General features: G+C 37.7%; 1 protein-coding gene across 1 annotated transcript in view; it reads left to right on the top strand.

Annotated features, from left to right (window-relative positions):
* Positions 1-25568, top strand: part of Meikin (meiotic kinetochore factor) — a 47881-nt gene that overhangs the window by 14990 nt on the left and 7323 nt on the right. The window contains exons 6-14 of the mRNA XM_034504382.2: positions 2280-2399; positions 3526-3565; positions 6049-6113; positions 6743-6748; positions 7404-7474; positions 13614-13769; positions 16511-16591; positions 19043-19162; positions 23982-24102. Coding sequence (XP_034360273.1) covers positions 2280-2399; positions 3526-3565; positions 6049-6113; positions 6743-6748; positions 7404-7474; positions 13614-13769; positions 16511-16591; positions 19043-19162; positions 23982-24102 — 780 coding nt within the window. The remainder of the gene's footprint in view (positions 1-2279; positions 2400-3525; positions 3566-6048; positions 6114-6742; positions 6749-7403; positions 7475-13613; positions 13770-16510; positions 16592-19042; positions 19163-23981; positions 24103-25568) is intronic.

Here is a 25568-nt window from a genome sequence, read left to right as displayed (position 1 = left end):
TCATTTTGTTTTGTTAGTTTTCTGTTCTTTGGTTTCAGATTAGCTATGTAGCTTTCTTTGGGCAACAGGGTATCAGTGAGCAAGGATAAGAAAGGCCTAGAAATGTTCTTAATTGGCTTGGATTTACCCTCTTGTGCTTTTATATTCATGAAAATATATATCCTTATTAACCTTTGTTACTGCTCTGGGACCCAAGAATGATAGGCCAAAATAAAACCAACCAAGGTAATTTGAAAACTCCACAGAGCTGTTCAAGTTTGTCTTTAGATCTGGAGCAGAGCTACCCAATCTAACCATTACACATAATAGAGAGTACATATGACAAACTTTCTTCAGTGGAAGAAAAAAAAAACCCTTGGATTTCCATTGAGATGAAGAACATGATAAAGTGTCTTCTGTCTTCACTCCTATTCAATATATTGCTTGAATTTCTAGCTAGAGAAGTCAGATGAGCTAGGAAAATAAGTGCTATGACTACAGAAGGAAGAAATCCAGTTATCCAGATGATATGATTCCATAGGTAAAACACCCCAATAACCTCTCTCTATCCTAAGGACAAACATACTTAGAAATCTGAGAAGCAATCCCATGTACAATATCCCTCCTCAAAATAAAACGCCTTATAATAAATCTGACCAAGAAAGTGAAAGACCTTTATGATGAAAATGTTCATATGCTGAAAAAAGAAACTAAGGAAATGCCAGAAGGAAAGACCTCTCATGCCCATGGCCTGGAAGAATTAATAGTGTAAAAATGTTCATCCTATTAAAAGCAGTATGAAGATTCAATGCAACACCAATCAAAATTCTAATTCCTTTCTTTTCAGAAGTAAAGAATACAGTTGTGTGTTTGTGTGTAGGCACATGTGCAGGTAGATTGTCTTCCGCAGCTACTCTCCACCTTACCTTTTGAGACAGGGTATCACTGAACCTCGAGCTGCCTTTAACCATAGCACTCAGGAGGCAGAAGCAAACAGATCTTTGTGAATTTGGGGCCAGCCTGGTCTATATACTGAGTTTCATGACAGCCAGGGCTACACTGAGAGACTCCATGTCAAAAACAAAAATATAAAATATAAAAATTCAGTGTATTTAAGCCATTCAAAGTTTATTTCAGTAATTAAGTAAATTCAGTGTATTTAAGCCATCCAGAAGTTCAGAGTTTCTCTAAAATATCAACAGACTCTCTAAGATATCCAAAGTTACTCTAAAACTTCAAAGTCTCTCTAAAACTTGTAAGTCTTAACTATGGACTTCGGTAAAAAAAACAAAAAAGTTATATTCTTTCTTACTCCAAGAGGGAAGAATCAGAGAAGAGTCAAAATAAAATTAAAGCAGAGTCAAAATTCAGCAGTGAAAAACATTAAGTACTTGATAACCGGGACCGACTATAATCCTCTGGGCTCCAAAGGACCTACAAAACACATACTGTTTGTTCCTGAGTCTCAGGCCAGCTCCTTTTTATAGCTGCTGCCATCCTTGGCTATCATCCCACAGTGCTGGCATCTCCAAAATATGGAGGTCTCTGCTACAGCTTCACCAGTAGCCTCTCCTGGGTTCTCATCAGGAACTCTGATCCTGCCATGTTTAAGATTAAATAGTAGAAACACATAAAAAGCTGAATCATCTCTGAAAAGACTGAAACATAATTCAGGAAAGCCAAAAGATTGCCACAGTCTACCAGAGGAATAAGATTTTTGTAGTATTTTATCACCACAATGTCTACATTGACTGTGTCTGGAGATAGATCTCAGTTGCAGAATGTTTGCCTAGCATGCATGAGGCCCTAGGTTCAATCCACGGTCTCCACACATAAAAAGAATATCTGATGATACATTATGTTGTGGACAGTGAGAATGGTACAGACAGGGATGCAACAAGGACAGCACCATTCTTCCATAGCTGAGGTTGACAGAGAGCTTAAAACCGATACCAGGTAATAGCAGTGTGACTGGTGCTTACTGACATGAGGCTTAACAGACAGAGAGGAGTATAGCAAATGGAGAGAGAGAGCCAGTTATGTGTGTGCTGCTGTCCTGCAACTCAGTGATCTCTGTAGAGCAAAGATCCAGATGGAAGACGAGGAAGAACAGAGGATTGGACTAGGCTGTAGACGATTAGCCTGGTGCCATCATGACTTGTCCTTGTGTTCTGTCATTCAACACCTTCAGTTACCATAGTCTGGAATGAATCATCATGTTTGCACACACACACTCACACACATATGTTCATGTGTGTGTGTGTGTGTGTGTGTGTACCATGATGTATTTTGATTTTTAGATTGGGAGCATCCCAAGTTGGAAGATTACACGCTCTACAAGAATTCTACTCTTCTAGACACCAGTAAAGCAGTAGCTTTAGAGAAAGCGCCACAGTTTGCAAACCTCTCTGCCGTTTTGAGTGAGTTTTTACATTCTTTTTTTTTTCTCTCATTTGGAAAATCTCTCATGTGTGTTAGAAAATGAAAGTATGGTTCTCTTCTCTCCTAAATGATTTTTAAGCTAAACCTATAAGCTGAGATTGCTTTTGGCTTCAAATAATACCTAACAATAGTTTTAGTAAATATGGGCTTTATATTGTTTACATTTTATTTATTATGTGTCTGTATTGTGTGTGCATTATGTATGAGCATTTTCATGTGTCATAATGCAAATACAGAGTTTAGAGAACAACCTGATGAAGTCCTGGGGATCAAATTCACATTGTCCTCCTTGGCAGCAAGCACCTTTTTCCAGTGAACCATCTTGCCATCCCCCAATTTTTAAAATTACAGTTATTTAATGTATAGATGTGAGTGCATGTACATATATGTGTGCCAAGGCATACTTGTAAAGTTCAGAGGACAGCTTGTAGGAGTTGGTTTTTTTACTTCCACAATATAAGTCCTGGGGGTCGAACTCAGGTCTTCACGAGTAACTGGCAAGTCCTTTACTGACTGAGGCTTCTTCCAGCCTAGATCAGTCTTTTTTGTTATTGTTTTGTTTGCAGGGCTAGAGATTGAACCTAGGGCCTGGTGTGTGCTTGGCAAGCTGTTGAACTTATTCCTCTCACTGGCCCACCCTAGCTTTTGAGATAGTCATCTTACTGTGCCTAAACCCCATTGATTCTGCTAAATACATAAGAAGGCAGTTGGTGGGTTTTGTAACCAACCAGCCATTGTTTTCTCATATGTCAGATGGGGAAAAAATAAATTGGTGTGTTTGGTTGACGTGATTATTGTAAAATTCCCAAGATAATAGTGGTGAAAGACAACCAGATTATAAAGAACTGTCTAAATATTTATATATCTTGTAACATTTCATAATACTTTTTGTTATGTTTTACTTTGATATTTTCACAATACCTTCATCTGATTTAAGAGACACATACAAAAACACTATAAAACAGTCAAATATAAACTCATAAGTTCAGTCACTATGTATGTTGAAGAGAAATATTTATTTTTATCCAGGATAATTTTGTCTTCAGTAGCACCTTTGGATTATCTCTATGTCTAATGGATTGATTTTTTTTTCCCCTTTGATAGGTTCCTCTTCAGAAAACTATGAGAAATGCCATAGGAAAATGTAAGAACTAAAACATTTGATGTGCTTTTCAAAACTCCTTATTGTAAGAGTTCTGTAATAGTGATGACTGCCATTCCACAAAGTCAGATAAACTTCATTCATTCAGTGTTTGCTCAGCCCTTACTCTGTGCCAGGAGTGTCCTATTTTCTGGAATACAGTAGGGAGTAAAATCAACTAAACACAGAAATGCTGCCCACATCAAGTCCATACTACATTGTGGACAGATAGACATTAGAAGGTAAACATGCTGTCACATGATGGTGATACTGAAGACTTGATACTGAGGAAAAGAAAGCAAGATGGACGCTAGAGCATTGGGCTGAGGCCTGCTCCCTTGTGTGGGAGTGTGGTGGGGAGGCTGCCATTGGAAAGGCATCATTCGAGCAAGTTGGGCAGCTAGCACTTTAGACAGAAGGACTAGCCAGAGGAGGGCTCTGGGGGAATAGACCAAACTTCTAGGACATTTGAAAGTAGAATGAACAGGATTTGTTGATGGATTCAGAGATACAATGAGAGAGAAAGTGGTCAAGGCTGACCCCCTAGCACATATGTTAAATAATGTTTTATAAAAGTCAGCGGGTGTATTTTTATCTTACTGAAGTTATTTTGTCAAAATTCAATCGGGCTTCCTTTTGTGGAGATTTGTCAGTCAGGTCTTTATGAATTCATGTTGGCTATTGATAGCCAGCTTTGGATAGCCACCTTAGTGAGCTGATTGTAATCATTTCAAGCTTGTTTTCCTTTCTTTGGTCAATCTTAGTCTGGCTTTTTGTAAGTCTATAGGACTGATGCACAGTTGGCAGAGCGATCTCTCTCTTAATGTAAGCAGATGAAAAGGTGCATTTTCTGTCTAAATTCATATTAAACAAAAGTAGTATTATAGGGAAAATATTAAACACTTGTGGATTTCAAACAGTTATACATCTAACTAAATTGAATTAGACTTCTAATTTATTAGATTTTGGGTAATCTAAAAGGAAAAAATACCTGTATTCATTGTGAATTGCCAAAAAGTAGCAAAGCTGATTTTAAACACTGGTCTGTTTGATTCTAACCATATATACTATTCAATATAACATTGAGAGTTTCCATAAATGTCCATTGATTACTTAGTTTTATATGTAGTTTTGTAAAAGTTTTAAGAACAGATTGACCCCCTTGACCCCTAGGAACATAAACAATAAATAGAACCTAGGAACATTAACATTAAATAGGACTGTATGTGTAATTATTTAAAAAAAAACACTCAAAGCTCTGTTGTAGAGGAATTATTGTGGAGGTGATTATTATTAAGTGATGTCAATATCTCTTGATGATGAGGCTCTTGCAAAAAAAAAAAAAAGTGGTAGACTTGCTATGGGGAAGACTAGGGAGAAGGGTGTTACTGGAGGAAGCACTTAGCGCAGGGCATGTGTACTGAACTGAGTGTGAGAGGCAGGATCTAATTCAAGAAGGTGGCCACAATCTAACCTATGAAAGGCCTTGAGGATAGGAATTTTATTTTGTTCCAAAGGTGTTGAGAGTCACTTAAGGGGATGAGGGATGGAGGGAGGGACCCTCTGAGGAGGGGAGACTATGAGATGGGGCCACATTTGTGATGTAAATAAATAAACAAAGACTTTCAACATGACTAAAGCAGATTAATGCTTAATAGTAGGAGTTTGGAGTTGTGCTAATACACTGGACTCATTATCACCTAAAACTCGCTGTTTATGCACAGAATACCTGAGATGTATTAGTAAGAAGAAGTTTACATGAAGGTTCAGTCAGAAGCAAGGCAGTTCTATTTGAACATCTGAGCATAAAGGAAAATGAGAGAAAACAGTTTGCTCTTTACTGAGCCAACTTTTCAATTAACCAGGACAAGAATCTAAGAGTCAAAAAAAAAAAAAAAAAAAAGAATCTAAAAGAGTCTGCTCTCATATCTGGCTGTCAACTTTGTCATCTTCAAGGAATCTTCCGTCTTGCTCAGATTGTGTTTTGAAGTCCAACACTAAATTTGGATCCTTACACATTATTTTACTGGCTCATCCTCTCCTGCATGTTCAGTTAGAATAAAACACAATATTATTTGTAGAAGTCCCAAAGAGAGAAAGATATTCATCTCCAAAATTATCACTCAGATTAAAAATATCACACCAGATTCTTGGGTAGCAGGTTTGCTATCTCTTTTGCATAAATAAGGCAAGTAAGACTCAGGACAAGTTGGATAGCTTTCTCAAGGCCCCTAAAGTATGAGTAGCAGATCTGGCTTAAACTCAGGTCTGCGTAATTCTAAACATTATGGTTTTCCTCTATAGACATGTGTCACACTGATAAACATGTAAGTGCATGTTATTGTTAACTGTTACTATAAACATGATGCAATTTTCTAACTAGCTGTATTTCCCCTACAGAATAATTAATTGCTCATCTTTACTTTCAGTATAATTTGAGGATAATTGAAAGTTACTAATATATCACTAATTTGTTCTTATTGCAGAGGGATAATATCAGAGGTCCAACATATTTCTCCAGAACCAAAGTATACTTTGAATTTAGCATCAGGTAATAATTAGTGGCACTAATTTATACTGAGCACCAAAAAACGCATAGTTTTTTGAGGGAGAAAAGCATTAATATTAAAGTGGTCATGGTACAAAAACCAATCCCAGTTGTGCCTAGGTCTTCTCAAATCAAAAGTTTTGCTTTGTGATGGAAAATATTATTTTAAAAACATGATGGTTGAGCAGAGTCATGATTCTGGAATTATATATGCTTTTGTATTTCTCCTTTTTTCAATGTTTCCTTGATTAGTTATGTAAATGTCACTGAAAGGGGTGAAACGTGCCATTTTCATAGAGGAAATTTGGAAAGGATCAGGGTGATCTGGGTAACAAGCTATAAAGCCCATCATTAGAAGCTAGGAGTGTGTACAATGCAGGCATCTGGGAGTCACTGAGTATTTGAGGCTGGAGACCAACCTTCTTCCAGCTCTTTGTATGCAGTGTTATCCTCCATACCTGACTATTGTACAGTGGGCTGGGCAATGTCGTAGTGAGCTAAGGGAGCCCTTGGAAAAAGTGCAGCCACAGGTAAGAGGTGGTGCAGAAACCGGGAATATGGAGCACAGGAAAAGTTTAAATAACACAGGCCATGCCTGAATTTGTTTTCAATGCTGATAGAGCCAGGTGTAGTGGTGGGTACCTGAAATGATTCCTTCTCAGGAGGCTGAGGCAGGAGAATGGCTTACACCTAGGAATTCAAGTCTGGGCAACATAGAAACCTCATTTCATTCATAAGTAAATGACTAAATACCAAGAGGAAGGTCACAGTAGAAAGTGAGTGTTTAAATACAGAGGAGAAGAAATAAAGAACTTTACTCACCTATACACATCCCCCCACTAACTCAAGAGTAAACCATGTATTTACTTCTGTGAAACATGGAGCTCTGAGATGGGCTTTTATTTTATGGGTGTGTATATTTTTACTTTATGTAAATGTGTGTACCATATATGTACAGTGCCCATAGTAACCTCTTGGAACTGCAGTTACAGATGGTTGTGAACCACCACAAGGGTACTGGCAATCAATCCCAGGTTCTCTGCAAGAGCAGCCAGTGCTCTTAACCACTGAGCTATCAACACCCTGTCTGACATGAATCTTTAAAGCATATTTTCTTCTATCTGACGTGAGTTAGATTATTCAATACACATTAAGTTTTTCCTTCTGTAAAAGAGGTAAAGTTATTAAAACCTGGGGTTTGGTTTGGTTTCAATTTTGATTTTGAATTCTCTGTCTTCTGTACTTACAGTTAATGGCTGGTTAAATAGAATAAAACTATGTTTTCATTTGTAGAAAATGCAGCTTCTGAGGTTATATTTGCTGAGAAAACTGGCCCTCCAACAACCAAAAAAACAAAGTACAAAGCAAGTATTGAAGCAGGATAACTATACAAATAATTGCATTAATAAAATATGTAATTTTAATTAGTACATATAGAAATTATTTTTTGTGTATTACAGGCAATAGAATAAGCATTTTGGAACATAAGATTTACTCAAGTTTGTGAAAAACCTATGCAGACCATACATGAATATATACTTTATATAAGTTTAATAAAAGAGAATTAAAATGTATTTTACATATTTCTGATTTCCTTTTAATGACTAGGCATACATTATTCATTAAGGCACAGAGTTAAGTGTAACCCAAGTGGCATGTCATGCTAGGACTGTAGTGAATTGTGCTTGGAGTCTGAAGCATTCTGGTGAAGGCTTTAGAATTTGAAAGGCTTTTATTAATTTTATTGGGTTTTTTAATATACATATCATCCAGTCAGTTAGTTGTTTTGTTTGTCTGCTTGCTTGTTTGATGGTATATATCTTATAGCTGAGAAAACAGGCTTCTATTTTCACCATTTTTTAGTAGTTTGTGGCAGATTTAAAGTCCCTTTTCTTTCTTTTGTATAGATTAGGGGATAAATTGGGAAAAGGAAAACATGTTATCAAGGAGACCTATCAGTAGGAAATTTTAATGATTATTTTGGTGAGGGATTGTGTGTTGGCATTGATTAATATGCTTTATAGGAGAGGTGGAGAGATATGCATAGATTGGAGGTAATTTTGCCTGTAAAGCTGACAGATTGATTTAGGAGATGGAGTGACAGTGTTGAGAAAGACTTCTAAGCCATGTCCTGAGCAGCTGATTGATAAGATGCTATTGGAGGGGATAGAGAGATGATTCCATTTTAATCCTTAAAACACATGTAAAAGCTAGATGCAGTAGCATATTCCTGTAATCCCAATACTAGGGAGGCAGAGTCAGGAGGATCCCTGGGGTGGGGATGGGGGAGTACATTGTTGGTCAGGTAGTCTACCTGAATCAATGAGTTCCTGGTTCATTGAGAAACACTGTCTCAAAAATGTGCATGCACATGTATGTGCCAATGTTAAGAAAGAGGAGATGGGCTGGAGAGATGGCTGAGGGGTTAAAAGAACTGGCTGCTCTTCTAGAAATAATGAGTTCAATCCTCAGCAACCACATGGTGGCTCACAACCATCTGTAATGGGATCTGATGCCCTCTTCTGGTGTGTATGAAGAGAGTGACAGTTTACTAATAAATAAAATAAATACATCTTTTAAAAAGAGAGAAAAAAGAAAAAGAAGAAAGAGGAGATAAGCCTCCCATTTCTAAAAAGTACATATTATGATAACCCCAAAACACAGAGAACTTTTAAAGCTCAAATATGCAGACAGAGTAGTGGACAAAAAATCTGAGCAGATAGCTCACTTAAGGTTTGCAGATGGCAGGAAGTGTGTTAAAAGTTGCTCACCACCACATGCTCATAGAAAATTGTAAGTAAAACACACTGTACAAGGTCCCACATCTTTGCTGACAATGCCAAATTCTCCTGCAGATGTAGAGTAACAGGAGTCCTCAGTTGTTGCTGGGAGACTGCATCTGACAGCCACACTGGAAGACAAGTTGTGCATTTCTTTTAGCAAAACTGAGCATGCATTTACCTATGATGCAGCAATCAGTTTTTAGTGTTTACTCAATGAAGGAAAATCTTCAGTCCACACAAACTGTGGACTGCACATGGATGTGCATAGCAATTTCGTTCATAATCTCTAGAACTTACAAGTGACCAAACCACTTTTTCAATAGATGAGCATAAACACAGAGCGTGGAGTCTCAAAATGGTGTGATATTATTCAACATGAACAAGCAGTGAGTGGGCAGATGAGAAAGCAGGTCAGGGCTCTGGTGGCACAAGCCTGATGACATGAGTCTGATCTCTGGATCCTATGGTCGAAGGAGAGAAGCAGTTCCCAACCCTGTCCTCTGACCTTCACATGCATGCCATGGTACAGGTGCGCCTGTGCTCTCACACACAAGCACATGAATAATAAGTTTTAAAGCAATGAAGTTATCAAGTCATGTGGAAAAAAATCCTATCTGAAAAGGTTTATATGATTCTAACTCCATGATATTCTAGAAAAGGCAAAACTATGGAGATAATAAAAATGAACAAAAACCTAACAGTTGCCACGAACTGGAAGAAGCTAAGGGGCGAGGAGGTGAAGTATAGTACACATTAGGGCAGAGAAGCTATCCTTTATGATAGTACCTGGTGGATACATGTTAAACATTCATCTTTCATGATAATACCTGGTGGATACATGTTAAACATTTGTCCAAAACTATAGCATATAGACAGCATTGAGTGAACCCAGGATTAACTGTAGATTTTTAGATGCTACTGATATGAGTGTAGATTCATTGATAATAACAAACACAGCACCATATAACGGATGATAACAGTGGGAGGGGTGTCCAGGACTATGTGAGAATTCAGTACTTCCGTTCAACTTTGGTGTGAATTCAAAACTGTTCAAAATTTTCATCAATTTAAAAAGAACAGCGAATTGCATTTAAGATTGTGACAGTCTGGTGATTTTAGCAAGAACAATCTTAATAGGCCAGTGAGCATCAAACCAAGTTAGGATAGGTTAGAGCTCTGGAAGTGAGGAGGAATTAATAATTTTATAGAACCCAACCCTTAACTCAGCCATGGCCAAGATTAAGGCTTGGGACCTTTGGGGCAAGAAGGAGGAGCTGCCAGGTGGTGGTGGCGCACGCCTTTAATCCCAGCACTTGGGAGGCAGAAGCAGGTGGATTTCTGAGTTCCAGGCCAGCCTGGTCTACAGAGTGAGTTCCAGGACAGCCAGAGCTATACAGAGAAACCCTGTCTGGAAAAACAAAAACAAAACAAAACAAAAAACAAACAAAAAGGAGGAGCTGTTGAAACAACTGGGTGATCTGAAGGTGGAGCTGTCCCAGCTTCCCATTGCCAAGGTAACAGGTTGTACCACATCCAAGCTACCCAATATGGGACTCAATACAAATCCACTGCCTGTGTCCTCACTGTCATTAACCAGACTCAAAAAGAAAATCTCAGGAAATTCTACAAGGGCAAAAAAGAACAAGCCTCTGGACCTAAGACCCAAGAAGACAAGAGCCTCATATGCTGCTGGCTCACCAAGCACAAAGAGAAGCTGAAGACTAAGAAGCTACAGTGGAAGGAGCAGAGGCAAAGTGCAAGACTGGGGGTAGGGGGATTCCTAATGGGAAATAGCAAAAAAGAAGAAAAGAGTAACAACTGAGTGGAAAGGCTGGGTCTCAAGAAGCCTTTTTATATCAGATCACTTTTGAAAATGGTAGACAGGAACATGGGAGCATAGCATTGAATTTCACCCAGTAAGCAACTGGAGCATCCCACAGCCTGGAGGTCTAGTTAACCTTCACCCAAATTTCAATTCATTGTCTGAAAGCAATAAAAGAAAGCCTTCCACATGCTTTTTCCATTCTCTTTCATTCATTCTTATTCTTTCTGGGTACCTGTCTTTGTCCTTCAACTAGAATGCCTGCTCTGTAACACAACTTCTACTAGTGTGCCTCTCTCTCATACAGACCAAATACTTTGCAACTAAAGTGTGTTCTGTTTTACATTAATGCCATTTCTCTGCTACTCTGTGTCCTGTCTTGTTTCAAAGCTATGCTTATCAGAGATGTCTCTTCCTGAATATAAATCTATTATTATGATATCCTGATGTTTCAATGGCCCTGTTATCTTTCATTGGCCAATAGCACAGGAAAGGATGCTCACTACAATCATGCATTAAGTAAATGCCAATCAAAGCCACAATAATATACTGATTCACACTCAGTAAAATGACCACAATAAAACTCTAACCAATATTGGTGGGGATCCTGCTGGGAATGTGAAATGGCATGGCCACTCTGGATAACAGTTTGTTGGCATTTCAAAATTTAAATGTGGATCCAGCAATTCTATTTTAACCTTTATGCTAAAGAAAAATAAAAATATCATCACAAAAATGTGTACATAAGCACTTATAATTATTTATAGTTGCCAAAGAATAGAAATAACCCTAACACCCACCTAATAAGTGGGTCATAAAATATAACACATCTATGTAATAACATATTATCCAGCAGTTAAAAACAAATGAAGCACTGGTGCATACTAAAACAGGAACGAACTCTGAACACAGTATGCTACATGAAAAAAGCAAGTCACAGAAGACCATACACTCTATTCTGCCATTTACAAGAAATACCCAGGATGGAAAATATATAAAGACAGAATTAGAGAAAAGACTACTTAGTATTGGTGTAGTAGAATGGAAATTTGTCACTAATATGAGACTTTAGGAACAAATATGTTCTAAAATTAGATCATGGTAATAGTTTCGTGACTCTAAAAGATCTTAAATTGTGTCTCAATAAAACTGGGTAAGAAGCACTATATTATTTGTAAATGTCCATAGTACATTGACGAGAGAAGTCCTTGAGATGATGAGGAGGCATCAATCAAGAATTTAAGCGTGGGTACTAGCCCTTTAACAGAAGGGATCTGTCCATTATGGTGGGTTTATAAATGCAGTGTGAGAGCGTTGAATTTGCAGTTATAAGGGCACATACCACATTCAATGTTTTACTCTATCTTTAAGTTCTTAATGATTTTTAAACAAGGGCCTCACATTTTGCACTGAGCCTTGACAGTTTTGCATCTTAGGTGACATCCTGTTAGTTAGTTAGTTAGTTAGTTACTGTTGTTATAGGGTGTATGGTGAAAGATTTTCAGCTGAAACTTGCAAAGGGAAGAAGACATGTATGAGGAAACTGGAGTACATGTCAGATGGCCGTGAGAAGCTAGACATGTGTAAGTAGAGTTATTTGTGTGAGATGACTTTTGTTGAGCCTATGATTTGCCAGGTTACACAATCCGACTAGTGTTCAATTAAACTGACAGTACAGAGGATATGGGAGTGAGGGCTTGCCTGAGGTTGAAGATTTGCCAGGCACCTGTGACAGGAGGAGCAGGGATAAGAAATTAGTTGTGCTGATGAATAATGACATACAGGTTAGATAAGCGAGAAAGAAGACTGAAGGAGGGGCATGGTGAAGATACAATGCAGGATCCATGGACTAAAGGTTTTAACAAGGGGAGCATGTTATTGCACTTACCACGCTTAAACAAGAGCATGAGAAGCTGTCTGAATTGATGATTCTGTAGTTTCTATTGGAGCAAGTGCTAGGCTTTGACAGTGACTTGACTCTAGAGGCGTGAGGGGAAAGGCAGCATATAAGTCAAGGGACTGAGGGGATAGCTGTGTGTATCCACTGCCTGGTGGATGGAGCTGTTTAGAATGAGGGCAAGGCTGAAAGAGATGTCTGTCTTCAAGGGCTAAAGCCTTCAGAGAAAAGAAGCCAGTTGAGGCTGCTGCATGCTTCTTCACTCTAGTCTCAAATTTATTCATTGCTAGGGACTGCACCTTCCTAGCTCCTACTTCCTCTCCCACACTGCCATCTTCTTCATACCCTCACCCAACTTAAAATCCTCACGATTAAACCATCACTATCTAATTTTATGTGAAATTGAAATTTTACCCCCAGACTTATATTTGGTTTACTTATATTTTAAGTACTATAATATTATAAATATATTATGGAACCATGAGACAAACCCATAATTGGAAACAATGACCATGTGTGATATTTAGTCTAGGGATTATTACTTAACAAAACAACATACTTTGTAATGGTTAACATGTCCTGATGTTAAGAGAATTTTCTTTTTTTATATGATGTGGTTTCTTAAATACAAATTATTGTATAATAAAGACAATAATAAATATAGTTAATATTTTTTCATAGTATAATTTTAGGTGTTAGCAAACAGATCTCATAATTTATTTTGGTTTTGCAAAACATTTGGGTTTCTTGCTCCTTTTTACCCAGGTCCTTTGTCTTTTACCAGATATTTTTCATTTAAATATATGGAATGCATTCTTTTTTAAGCATATGTCAGGCTTTGGATTTTTTTATAGTGATATATATATATATATTCTTTTTCCTAGAAAATTATTTGTCTTCAAGTTTAAATCTTATTTTTTTACAGCTAGAAGAAGTAATAGGACACCTGAGAATACTTTATAGCATTGTGAATTATATTTCATATTGTGAATGTGTTTCAGTCTGAAAATGAATCTAAAGATAGAGGTCCGCTTGTTCAAACAAAGTTGAGCTCCAGTCATCCAGACAGCAAGGCTCTGTGCTCCCCTGTGAGTTCAGCTCTTGAAAGCAATGCAGTCAGGGATGCTCTGCTGCCTCAGCCCCTAGAACCTGTGCTGGTAAGTCCTGGTATTTTATTAACTCATAATTCTTAGAAAGGCTATAAAATGTACTGATTAGGAAGATCTAGAAATACAAAATTTCTTAACAAATACAGAGAAAATAGGGTATAGCTAAATTCTATAGCTGCATTAAAGCTGTATGCTAATGAATGCAAACTAATGCTCTGTAAAGTGAACTGAGAGTTAATAGTTGTGTCATTGGGACTCCTGCATAGCAGGTTCTGAGATACAATTAAGAATTCCAGTGACTGATTGGAGCAGGTGATACCTGAGAAAAGAAATAAGGGAGGGACTGGACAATGATGGCCTGGAACTAATGGGGAGTTCTGAAGCAAAGACATTGCATCACCCAAGTCTATAGTGTGCTGCTGTGCTCAAGACTTGGCTGGAGGTTGAGGTGATGGCTGCAGCTTGACAGCTGATACCAATCTAAAGATGTTGCAGCTCAGTTTTGCTAAACATACCCCTTGCAGTGTGCCAGCAGGTTCTTTGTTCTAGAAAATCTGAACAGAGACTCCCGAGGCTGCCAGAATGATGCTAGAGCTAGCTCACTGAATGTCTCCTATCCAGAATCTACAGGTTATCTCTGTAGATTCTCTTGGTAATCCTTGCTCACCACTCCTAAAGGTAGACTAGTTCTCATTGTTCATGTAAAGCAATTAAAAGAATATAGCTAATAAGTTAGTACTGATATACTCAGAACCAAGCAAATGTACCCATAAGCTTTTTATAACAATTTTCTTAATAATCCGTTCTAGATTAGTTTAAATAGATGATGTCAGAAGAAAACCAAAGGGAAAGAAAAGTAAAAATGGAACAAAACTAACACAAACTAAACTGTGATTTTCAGTTTTACTCAGGGTTTGGGTTCCAGATCCAGACTTAATATCACATAACAGTCACCTATTCAAGAGGAGAGACTTACCAGAAAGACATGGTGGGCTTATGGAATCTAAGATTCAGAGGGCAGCTGGTTTCTGAAGGGCACCTGTTGCTCTGCCCATCTGACACTTCAGCTTTGCTTTAAAAAAAAAAAAAACAAACAAAAAACAAGAAACAAAAAACAAACAAAAAACCTGTTTCTTTCTTCTTTGTTGCCTGTGTTTTGTCTCTTTCAGTATGGAGCTGTCTCTGATTCCTGTCTCTGTCTTATTACTGGTCTCCCCACTCCATGCTATCCCTGTCCCCCTGTGGCTCTGTCTCTTTACCTTTCTCTTTTCTTTGTCTTCTCCCTCCTGTCGATCAACTTCTCTTTTTTCCTCCTGGTCTCTCCAAGCTTCCCTCTCCTCCTGCATCTTTACCTCTCCACTTCCCCCTCATCTCTCTCCTGCTCTCCACTCCCACTTTGTCTATATAGAGTCTTTTCATCAACGTGCACAATAAAATACAGGATAAAAAACTTGAATAACAATAATATTGAATACAATACATTTATAAACTTACCATTGAATACATATCAAACTGAAACATGGGTTATCATTGTAACTTGAGTAATGTTTCAAAATTTTTATTATATTATGTTTCTGTGTGTGTCTTGTGTTGGCTTGTACATGTCATGGAATTTAATTTTTAAGCTGTTTGGGAAATTTCTGATTTTAACAAATTCTTCAACTATATTTACATAATTTTTAATAACTATTTAACTTAAAACTACATATATCTATATGACAAATAGCAAACTTTCATAAAAGACCCCCACCATGAAAAAGACTAAGAACTGTAATAGATTAGGAACAATAATGATAAAAATTCAAGATGTGCTGGTCCTAGCAGTATCTTCACCAACAGAATTAACTTCCTTGGGCATGTATGATCGTCAAATTGATCATCAACTTGATAGGACCTAGAATCATCTAGAAGACAGGCCTATGGTCATGTCTGTGAGTGATTGCTATAAATTGGTTAATTTAAGTAAAAGATGCACCTTGAATATGAATGACAACATTCCATGTGCTGGAGTCCTGGGCCACATAGAGACAGTGGAAAGGCTAAGCACAGCACTCCCTCATCTCTCTCTGCTCCCTGCCCATGGATGCAATGTGGCCAGCTTCCACCAACATGCCTTCTCCACCATGGTGGATTTGTACCCTTGAACAGTGAGCCACGATGAACCCTTCCTCTTACTTCTTGTCTGACATTTTGTTACAGCAGTGAGACCATTTATAATATTTAAAAGACTGAAAATATATTTTTAAAAGTACAGTAGTATTCCAAGAACTAAACAAATTCTGCAAATAACTTTAAGACAATTTTAAAAAGGTAAGCCCCTTCCCCATACCCTCCTCCCCATCTTCTCTGAGAAGGGGGAGCCACCCAGGGGTACCAACCCACTCTGACACATCAAATCACTGCAGTACTAGGCACATCCTCTCACAGAGGCCAGATAAGACAACCAGTTAGGGGAAGCAGGAAGGCAGCAGAGTTAGGGGCAGTCCTCATTCTAGTTGTTGGGGGACCAGACAAACAAGCTGCAAATCTGCCACATGTGTGTGGGGGTTCTAGGTCCAGCCCATGTGTGCTCTTTGGTTGGTAGTTCAGTCATCACATACAATTCTAGTCAGAGTTGTTTGACCTAGTTCAGTCTAGAAAATTCTTCAGTTTCCTATTAGGTGATTTAAAATTTAATTTATAGAATAAGGATTGTATTATTATTACATATGGTCTAGTGTGCTAACTTTGAATTGCTATTTTAAAAATATTTTCTTTCTGATAATCTCCTATTATGTACATATTTATAGAAAAAGGGTTGTATTCTTCCTGGTAATCAAAGCAAAGCCCTGCTAACAAGTACCCCATCTTCAGACATAGCTGAATTTGTGGTAAGTATAGCCTTTGGCCCTTATAGGATCTGTTTTTTGACATCTCTTCTTCCCATTCATCTGTTTATGTTGTACCATGGGCATTTGCCCATAAAGAGTAATGCCTGTGCTTTTCTGCTACATAAACACACTTTCATTGGAAATACTCTATATATGGTTTGTTTGAGAGCTTTGTTTAAAGATTTTATTTTTAATTACATGTATGTGTCTGTGTGTGGGCGTGTGCACTGGAGTGTGAGGGCCCACAGAAACCAAAAGACGGTATCAGATCCCCTGCAGATGGAGTTACAAGTGCTCGTGAAGAGGGTATCAGATCCCCTGCAGATGGAGTTACAAGTGCTCCTGAACTTCGTGGTGAGGTTGCTGGGAATTAAACTCAGGTCCTTTGCAGGTGCTCTCCTGCAAAGCAGTTCACATTCTTAATGGCTGAGCCATTTCTTTAGCCCCAAACTTGCCAGGTCACAAATTTTTCTTCCCCCACCCCCTCCCTTTCTTCTCCCTCCTGCCCTGACTGGCCTCAAACTCTCCTTGTAAACCAGGCTGCCTTTGAATGCATAGAGATCAGTCCAACTCTGTCTTTGGAAGATTGGGATCAAAGTCATAGACTGCCATGACCAGCCTTTCTATATATGTAACATAAAATTTAGAATTTTAACCATGTTTAGCTGTGCATTGAACATTTCTGTGCAGCCATCATCTCTGTCTAGCTCTAGAATTCTTTTTTATCATGTAAAACTGAGATTTCATACCTATTAAATAGTAACTTCCTGTAGAACCATCCCCCAGGCCCTGACAGTTACCTCTCTACTTTCTGTGTATGAAGTGAACTACATTAATGCCTCATATACTTAGAACTATACATTTCTTTCTCCTCTGTTTAGTTTTTGAGGCAGGGTCTGATTTATCTTGGGATCAGTTGACCCTCCTGCCTCCACCTTCCCTAGTAGCTGGGATTATGGGTGTATTCCTTTTATGACTAATATAATTCACAAATATTATGTCTTCAAGTTTGCATATGTGATAGCATGTGTCAGAAATTACTTTCAAGGACTGAAAACATGGTTCATTCAGTAGCTAAGATCACTGGTTGTTCATTCACTGGACTGGGGTGTGAATCCCAACATAACCCTCTATAACTCCAATTCCAGGGAATCCAACACCCTCATCTGGCCTTAACAGGACTACATACACATGGTGTACAGACATTAGCACTCACACACATGAGATAAGCTACTTTTAAAAACAGATAATGTGAAGTGGTTCAGTGTGTAAGGGCACTTCCTACAAACTGAGTTCTTTGGGGTTTTTTGTTTTGTTTTGTTTGTTTTTTTGTTTGTTTGTTTTGTTTTGACAGGGTTTCTCTGTGTAGTCCTGGCTATCCTGGAACTCACTCTGTAGACCAGGCTGGCCTCGAACTCAGAAATCCACCTGCCTCTGCCTCCCAAGTGCTGGGATTAAAGGCGTGCGCCACTACCACCCGCCCGGCAAACCTGAGTTCTATCCACAGGACTCACACTGTGAAAGGTAAAAACCAACTCCTGAAAGATGTTCTCTGATTTTCACATTAAGTGCAGAGGTATATGCACACCAACACACACTCACACTCACACATCACACCACACACACACTTCATATCACATCACAAAACACATACACACAAACACACACCATCCACACACACCACATCACATGTACACACCATACAGACACCACACACACACTACACACACACACACAACACACAACATACCATACATATACCACATATCACACCACACATATACACATCACACATCACACCACACACACCCCATACCCCCAACACACTGAATTACTTACAGTTTAGAGACGAAAACATGTCTGTAATAAGATCATATTTTATTTATGTGTCTGTCAGTCAGTGGACATTTTGGTTATATGTACTTTAGTTGTTATAAACACTGGAGGTAAAATTATGCATGTGTACAAGTATAAGTTCCCTATTTTCAGTCCCTCTGAGAGTATACTCAGGAATAGAATTTCTAGGTCATGTGGTGGGGCACTTTTAAGTTTTCTAGAAAGTCTTTCCATAGGACTTACAACATTTTACAATCTTACTAGCAATGTTCTAGTTTCTGTCCCTGTTCATTGTTGCCAGTATTTGTGATTTTGTATTCTGTTTGGCTTTAATGAGAAAATAATTTATACATTGTTTTATACACAATTAAATATGATTTGCAGAATTATTTCTAAATGTAATTAATTATGTTTATTCAAATGAAATTAGTTATGCATCAAATATACAAGAAAATGCTTCAATAAGATAGCACTTTCTTTTTTTCTTTTTTTTCTTTTTTTATTGGATATTATATTTACATTTCAGATTTTATCCCCTTACCCCTTTCAGTGTTAGTTAAATTACCAAAAGCTAGTTGTTTTTGAAACTTTAAAAGGAATTATATTATTGTATAGATTGATTTGTCTCCAGTGCAAAATGTATCTTTTGAAGAACTGTTTCCAAATGTCAGCAATTATGTTAACTCAAGTGAAATTGTCCCTGTGTCAAGTTGGCAAGAAAGTTCTTCAAATGAGGTAACATTTTTAATTTTTTTCAATTGTTGAAAAAAACAGTTATTATGCTGTGCCTTGAGACTAACATCTTTTATGTGTGTCAAGAAGAATCTGTTGTTACATATGTGACCTGCATATCTTTTCTCCACTTACATGAACTGCCTTCTTACTCTGCACATAGAATCTTTTGAGGCACAACATTTGAAATTTTCATGGTTTAAGTTGTCTAATTTTTCTTTTGTAACCTGTATCTTTGGTGTCATATGAAAAGTAATGACCAAATTGAATACCAGGAAGCTGCTGCCTGTGTTCTCTTTAAAGAGCTATAGATCTTATACTTAGGCATAAAATCTACTTTGACTTATTTGTTTTGTGAACATCTAACCTCACTTTTACATGCAGGTGCTCAGTTTTAACATTATTATTAATGCTATTATCTAATTTAATTATCTGAGAATTTGTACTATATACAAAGTTAAGCATAATAATTTCAGATTATAGATGTTTTCTTTTTTTTTTTTTTGCAACTAGAACTTATCATGTAGCTCAGCCTAGACTCAGTTTCACAGTCTTAACTTCAAACTATTATAATTTCCCAAATGCTTAGATTACAGGCATGTGCCATCATGCCCAAGCAAGGCAAAAACATTGTACTTTCAGAACTCAGTGGATGTCTTATTGTTTTTCACAAATTTCTTTGTGTACACACACACACACACATACACGTATAATACACAATGGGACATGGTAGTATGACTTATTGACTCATAAATGGGTAGGAAATGACTGAGTTCAGACACTTATTAGAAGTTCTTGTTGAAACTTCTAGATGTTTCTATGATTTATTTATTTATTTATTTATTCATTCATTCATTATTTGGATATGTATATGTGATGTATGCATGTGTGTTCTTGTGGCATGGGTCCGAGTGTGTGTGAGTGTGTGTGTGCATGTATAGTTATGAGGTTGATATCAAGTTGCTTCCCACCTTGTATATTGAGGCATAGTCTCTCTCTGAACCCAGAAATCCCAGTTTGGGTGAGTCTGGCCAGCCAGCTTGTTCAGGGCATTCTGTTTCTTCCTCCTTGGTACTTGGATGACATGAAGCCTGACATTTACATGGGTGAAAAGGATCCAAATTCTGGTTCTCAAACTTGTTTTTAGCCTCTTAGCTTTATTTAGCGTAGCTTTGTTGGCCTTCCCCCACTTAGGCTTCTGTTAGATACGGGCTTTCCCCATCTTCTATGGTTTAGCCTGAGTAGAAGGAAAAAGGCTTATTTTTGTGTATATATGTATTTCCGGATTGGATAAGGACTCCTGATAGCTTTGCCTGAGTCACATGTCTGTCCTGGTCTAACTGTCATTTCTAGGAAGATGAAACCGTAGTTGTCTAAGCCTGGGTTTCCTGCCCACTACTGTGGTCATAGAACAAGGGTTACAACCAAAACTTGCTGAGCTTTTGAAACAAGTTGCCTTTCTCCATTACAATTACTTTACGGTATTTGGTATTGGACAGAGAAACATTGAGATCATCCTAAATTGCATTCCTTTCCACATAATTTGTTTTTCTACCCTGTAATTTGTAAGTGAAAAACTTTTTTAATCCCAGCACTTGAAGGGAACAAGTAAAGGATCTCAAGACTAGCCTGACCTATCTGTATAGGGAAGCCCTGCTTCAGAAAAGGAAGTCTTCTTTTGAGGACATGTTGGAGTGTGATGCTGTTTTTATTTTAAAAGTAGAGTGGGAAACTTTAGGAATATGTTGAGTCAGTTTCCTTTATCTTACAGAATTCTTTTTTAGCTCAAATATTTTGTTACAGCTCTGATTATTTCTTAATTTATTATTTGGTAATACATTTTTAACATTTTGGGTGGTTTTTATTGGTTTAATCTTTTCTCTCAGTTTTTATAGCTACTGATTCTTTCACATATATTTTGGAAGCACTTCCCTATTATTCTTCACCCCTCCCCCCCCAAAAAGCTACTGGAAATAAAAAAAAAAATCTTGTTTTTATCTGACTGCAGCTATACACACTGATGTTGCCCAGCACTTGGTCTGAGAAAGCACTTGGTCTCGACTCTTAGGAAAGGTTTCATCAGTAGAACAGCTCTTGGTCCCAGAAAACAACAGTAAACTGACTAATCTGTCAGCATGGATGTCGGTCCTGTCAGATCAATTTATTAATTGATTAAGTAAATGGTTCAAATACAGTCCTTTTCTGTGTTCACCCTAGAGATAGATGCTAAGTAGAGTGGAACATGGACAGCTCTTTCCTTCAGGGATTCTGTTTCTTAAGGAGGATGCTGAAACCTTTGGTCTCATCTGTATTTATACCAATGGAGATGCTCTCCTGCTGAGCATGGAGCAAACTGTGTGTTCTTCCAGTGTGTTTCTCTTTTTTGGAATATTAGCTTGTTGAAGTGGCTGTGACAAATATTACAACACAGGTGGTTTCTTTAAACAAGAAAACATGTTCTACCACAGTTCAGAAGTCTGGATGTTAGCAGGCACAGCTCCCCAAACCCACTGGAGGCGGATCTTTCTTCTGTCATGACGTCATTTTTGTGACTGGGGGAGCATAGATCCAGTCTTTGCCAACTCTCATATGGCTGTCTTCTCTCTTTGTGTGTCTCTGTGTCTTCACGAACATTTTTCCTGTGGGTCAGTGTCCAAGGTTTCTGTTTTTATAAGGACCCGGGTTATATTGAACTAGGGCCTATTCTAACTTGATGAAATCTGTAATGAACACATTTCCAAGTAAAGTCACCTTCACAGCTGCTGATATCTTTTTAGAAAGATATGGTTCTGCCCATGGTAGTTGTCTTCTAGTTTTCCTGTCTAATCAATCCCAGACTCTTTTGTTAATTGTTTATACAACTTTTTAGATCTGACATCCATCAAATTTTAACTCACTTTAACAAGTTTCTGCTAGAGTTTTCTGACATGTGCTTTATATGCCTAGACACAATTGTCTGTCATCCTGAGAGATTTGCCTGAACCACAATTCTGGGGATTCACAAAGCTGCTACACACACTCCCCACCCTATAGCTAGCTGGCAGCACCACCTCACTCTGACTCCTACCCCATAGTTAGAGAAGTGAACCCTCCTCTAGCCCTTATGAAGGAGAGTGAGGATTGTTTGGGATTGTTCATGACAGAACAAGTCTTAATTCCATCCTCACAGTTGAGGAATCACCTAATCTAGTGAGAGAATTGGAGGTACAAATAATTTTGTTTAGGATTTCTTCAGCATTACTTTAGCAGAGTTCTAGCTTCCCATATTTTGAGGAACCATGTTGATTGTTTTTTTTTCCCCTGTTTCAGAAGCTGAAAAAAAAAAAAACCTCTTGTCTTTGGATCCTGTGTTGTGAAATTTCTTGCTATGTCTCACTCTTTTTCATTGTACTATGCCAAAATGTTAAAAATTCTATTTGTGTGCATGTATATGCATACTTGGAGTTGCAGATATGTGTGAAGATGCCATAGCCCATATGTAGATGCCAGAAAACAGCCTCGGGTGTTGGGCCTTGCCTCCACCTTTTTTGAGTATCCCCTAAAATGATTTGTTCTTAGAGATGAGAGAATCCCAAAAGCTCATGGACTAGTCACCCTCTAATATATAACACTAAACAACAGGAACCTTCCCCTTTCTTCCTTCCACTCTGTTCTCCCTAACTCTCCACTGAACATATATACTCCACATGAACATATGCATATACATAAGCAATTTCTCTGGATGCTAATGAATTATTATGCACTCATAGTTAATATTATAGATGTGGAAAGATAATTGAACAATATCAGTTGTAAGTAGTGCTTGTCAGCTGTGACATTATATGGCTGACCTAGGCTAACAACATTAGATCTGTGGACAGCTAAGAGCAGAATTTTTCAGTCTCTTGTCTAAAGGAGAAGGCACCTTGGACTGGGCATCTCAGCATCTACTGGTGTGTGTTCACTTTGTTCAGCTGTTTACAGCACAGAACTACTGAATGGTCAGAAATCTTCCAAGAAGGAAATTATCTAATAGCCCCTTAGGACAATTCTCTGTCCTGTGTTTGAGATGGGAGGTGGCTGTTGAAAGAAGTAAGAAAGCAGATGTTGTTATAAAATAGCATCTATACAAAAGAGAATGTGCATGGTTTAAGTAAGAAGTAAATCAACACCTTTGTTCCCCTCATTCAGATAATAAATCAGGACATTATAAATACCCACCTCCAAAGTGTTTCAAATCTCGATTCGCTTTAGCTTCCCAATAAGTATCTGTTTTCTTGATGCTTGATCCATTCTGTGGTGATTTGAATGGAACTGGCCTCCACAGGTTTGTGTGTTTAAATACAGGTCCTTCCTGTTTGGGAAGGATTAGGAGGTATGTTGTTTTGTTGGAGATGTATAACTGGGGACAGGCTTTGTGGTTTTGAAAGCCAGGTACTATGTGCATTGCTCTCTCTGCCTCCTGCTCACGATTTGAGATGTGTGCCTTCAGCTATTCCTGCTGCCATGCCTTCACTCCACCATATGAACTCTAACCTTCTGGAACCATAAGCCAAACTAAAGTCTTTCTTTTATAAGTTGCTTTGTTCATTGTATTTTATCACAATAGGAAAATAACTAAGATAATTCATCATCCCTTTTTATTTTTCAATACTGACACCAGTACTAAACCATTCCTTCGACATGGTGCATATCCTTGTTTATTTGGGTGTTACTTATTGTTTTCTGATATGATTCTGTCATTCTAACCAAGAATACTGAGACTATTTGTACTTTAAATTAGATAGCATTAAATATAATACTTGGAGGGATTATACAATAACTACTTTTCTTTCTTTTTCAGTTTTCTCCAAACACATCAGAGATCTGTTGCATTATTAGGGCATCACCAGGAGCAAGACAGATGAGAAGGAAAGACACTGCTGTGAAAAACAGATGTTCTCTTCCTAAAGATGTTCCTCTAGGTACGAGCTTAGCATTTTCTTCTCATTGTATAAAGTGTGTTTTTTATAATAAATGCTTTATGTACACAGTAAATTCATTTATAACCTGTATCCTCAAGTTTTTATATAAAACAGAAAAGATAAAATTACAAAAATCCTGGACAGATTTCACAACCTGAGTAAAATAACTTTTTGAAGATGCATACTTCATCTTTTGAAAACTTTGCTTGTGATATTGACTTAACTGTATTTATCTAGGATGCTGCTTCTTTAATAATTTGAAATTTTCTACTGTTTATATTTTATTTTAGTTGTATTCTTTTAAAAGACAGAGGGTTTTTTGTTTGGTTGGTTGTCTGGTTGGCCGTTTTTAGTTTTTTTCTTTTCTTTTCTTTATTCACCTGGTATTGGTTGAGTACTTCTGTGCGAGATGAGATGCTAGAATCTTAGCATCTCAGTTCCTCACCATGATTATAGTAGATACAATTAGTACTGTTATTCCACTTTTACACACTTAAAGAGTAGATTTTAAGTGGTAGACATTACGAAGTGGTTATGGCAAATTCAGTCATTCAAGGCATCTAACATCAAACTAATCAATTTTTTTCTAATGCCTTAGTGAAGCTGAGGAACCTCTCATGAGTGAGTGCCCAGTGAAACAACTGAAATATAATGTATTTCCTCTATGTCCACTGTTCACTCTTGACTTTTGTCTTCATTTCTTCCACAGTGTCTGCTGTGAGCATAATTCAAAGTCATGGAGAATTTTCTTTTTAAATAACTGCCTGATTTACTAAGTCAATACTATTCATTTTATACCTAATAATTATGTTACTGAGGGTTGCCTAGAATATCAGAACAAGTATTAATAGGTGTCTGTTTCTCTATGCATACCCACAAACACACAGCATTTAGTACTTCTGGGAGAGGTTCTTTTTATAGAATATAGAGGAGAGATAAAGAACCTTTCCTGGTGTCTCTTGTGCTCAAATATGTAAATACATATGTGATGATTGATGGATAGATAGATAGATAGATAGATAGTTGTTTTATATAAAAGGAGACTTAATACAGGAATTGGTCAAATGATTATGGAAGTTTCAGAGTTCAATGGCAGGCCATCCGAGTGCTGGAGAACCAGAGATGCCAGTAGCATAGCTAAGTCAAAACCCAAAGGTTTGAGAACAAGGGGTGCCAGTGGTATAAACTCTTAGACAAGAGCAATGAGCAGTAACCATGCATCTTAGTTAGGGTATCCATTGCTATGAAATGACACCATAACAAAGGCAACTCTTATAAAGGCAAACGTTTAATTAGGCCTAGCTTACAGTTTCAGAGGTTTAGTTCATTATCATCATAGCAGGAAGCATGGCAGCAGGCAGGTAGACATGGTGCTGGAGAAGGAGCTGAGAGTTCTGCATCTTGATTCAAAGGCAACCAGGAGAACACTGCATTCCAAGCAGCTAGGGGGAGGGTCTCAAAGCCCA

This window comes from Arvicanthis niloticus, chromosome 6 (assembly GCF_011762505.2).
Source record: "Arvicanthis niloticus isolate mArvNil1 chromosome 6, mArvNil1.pat.X, whole genome shotgun sequence".
Lineage (NCBI taxonomy): Eukaryota > Metazoa > Chordata > Mammalia > Rodentia > Muridae > Arvicanthis > Arvicanthis niloticus.
Note: the sequence above shows the minus strand (reverse complement) of the source record. Positions and strands in the feature narration are given on the sequence as shown.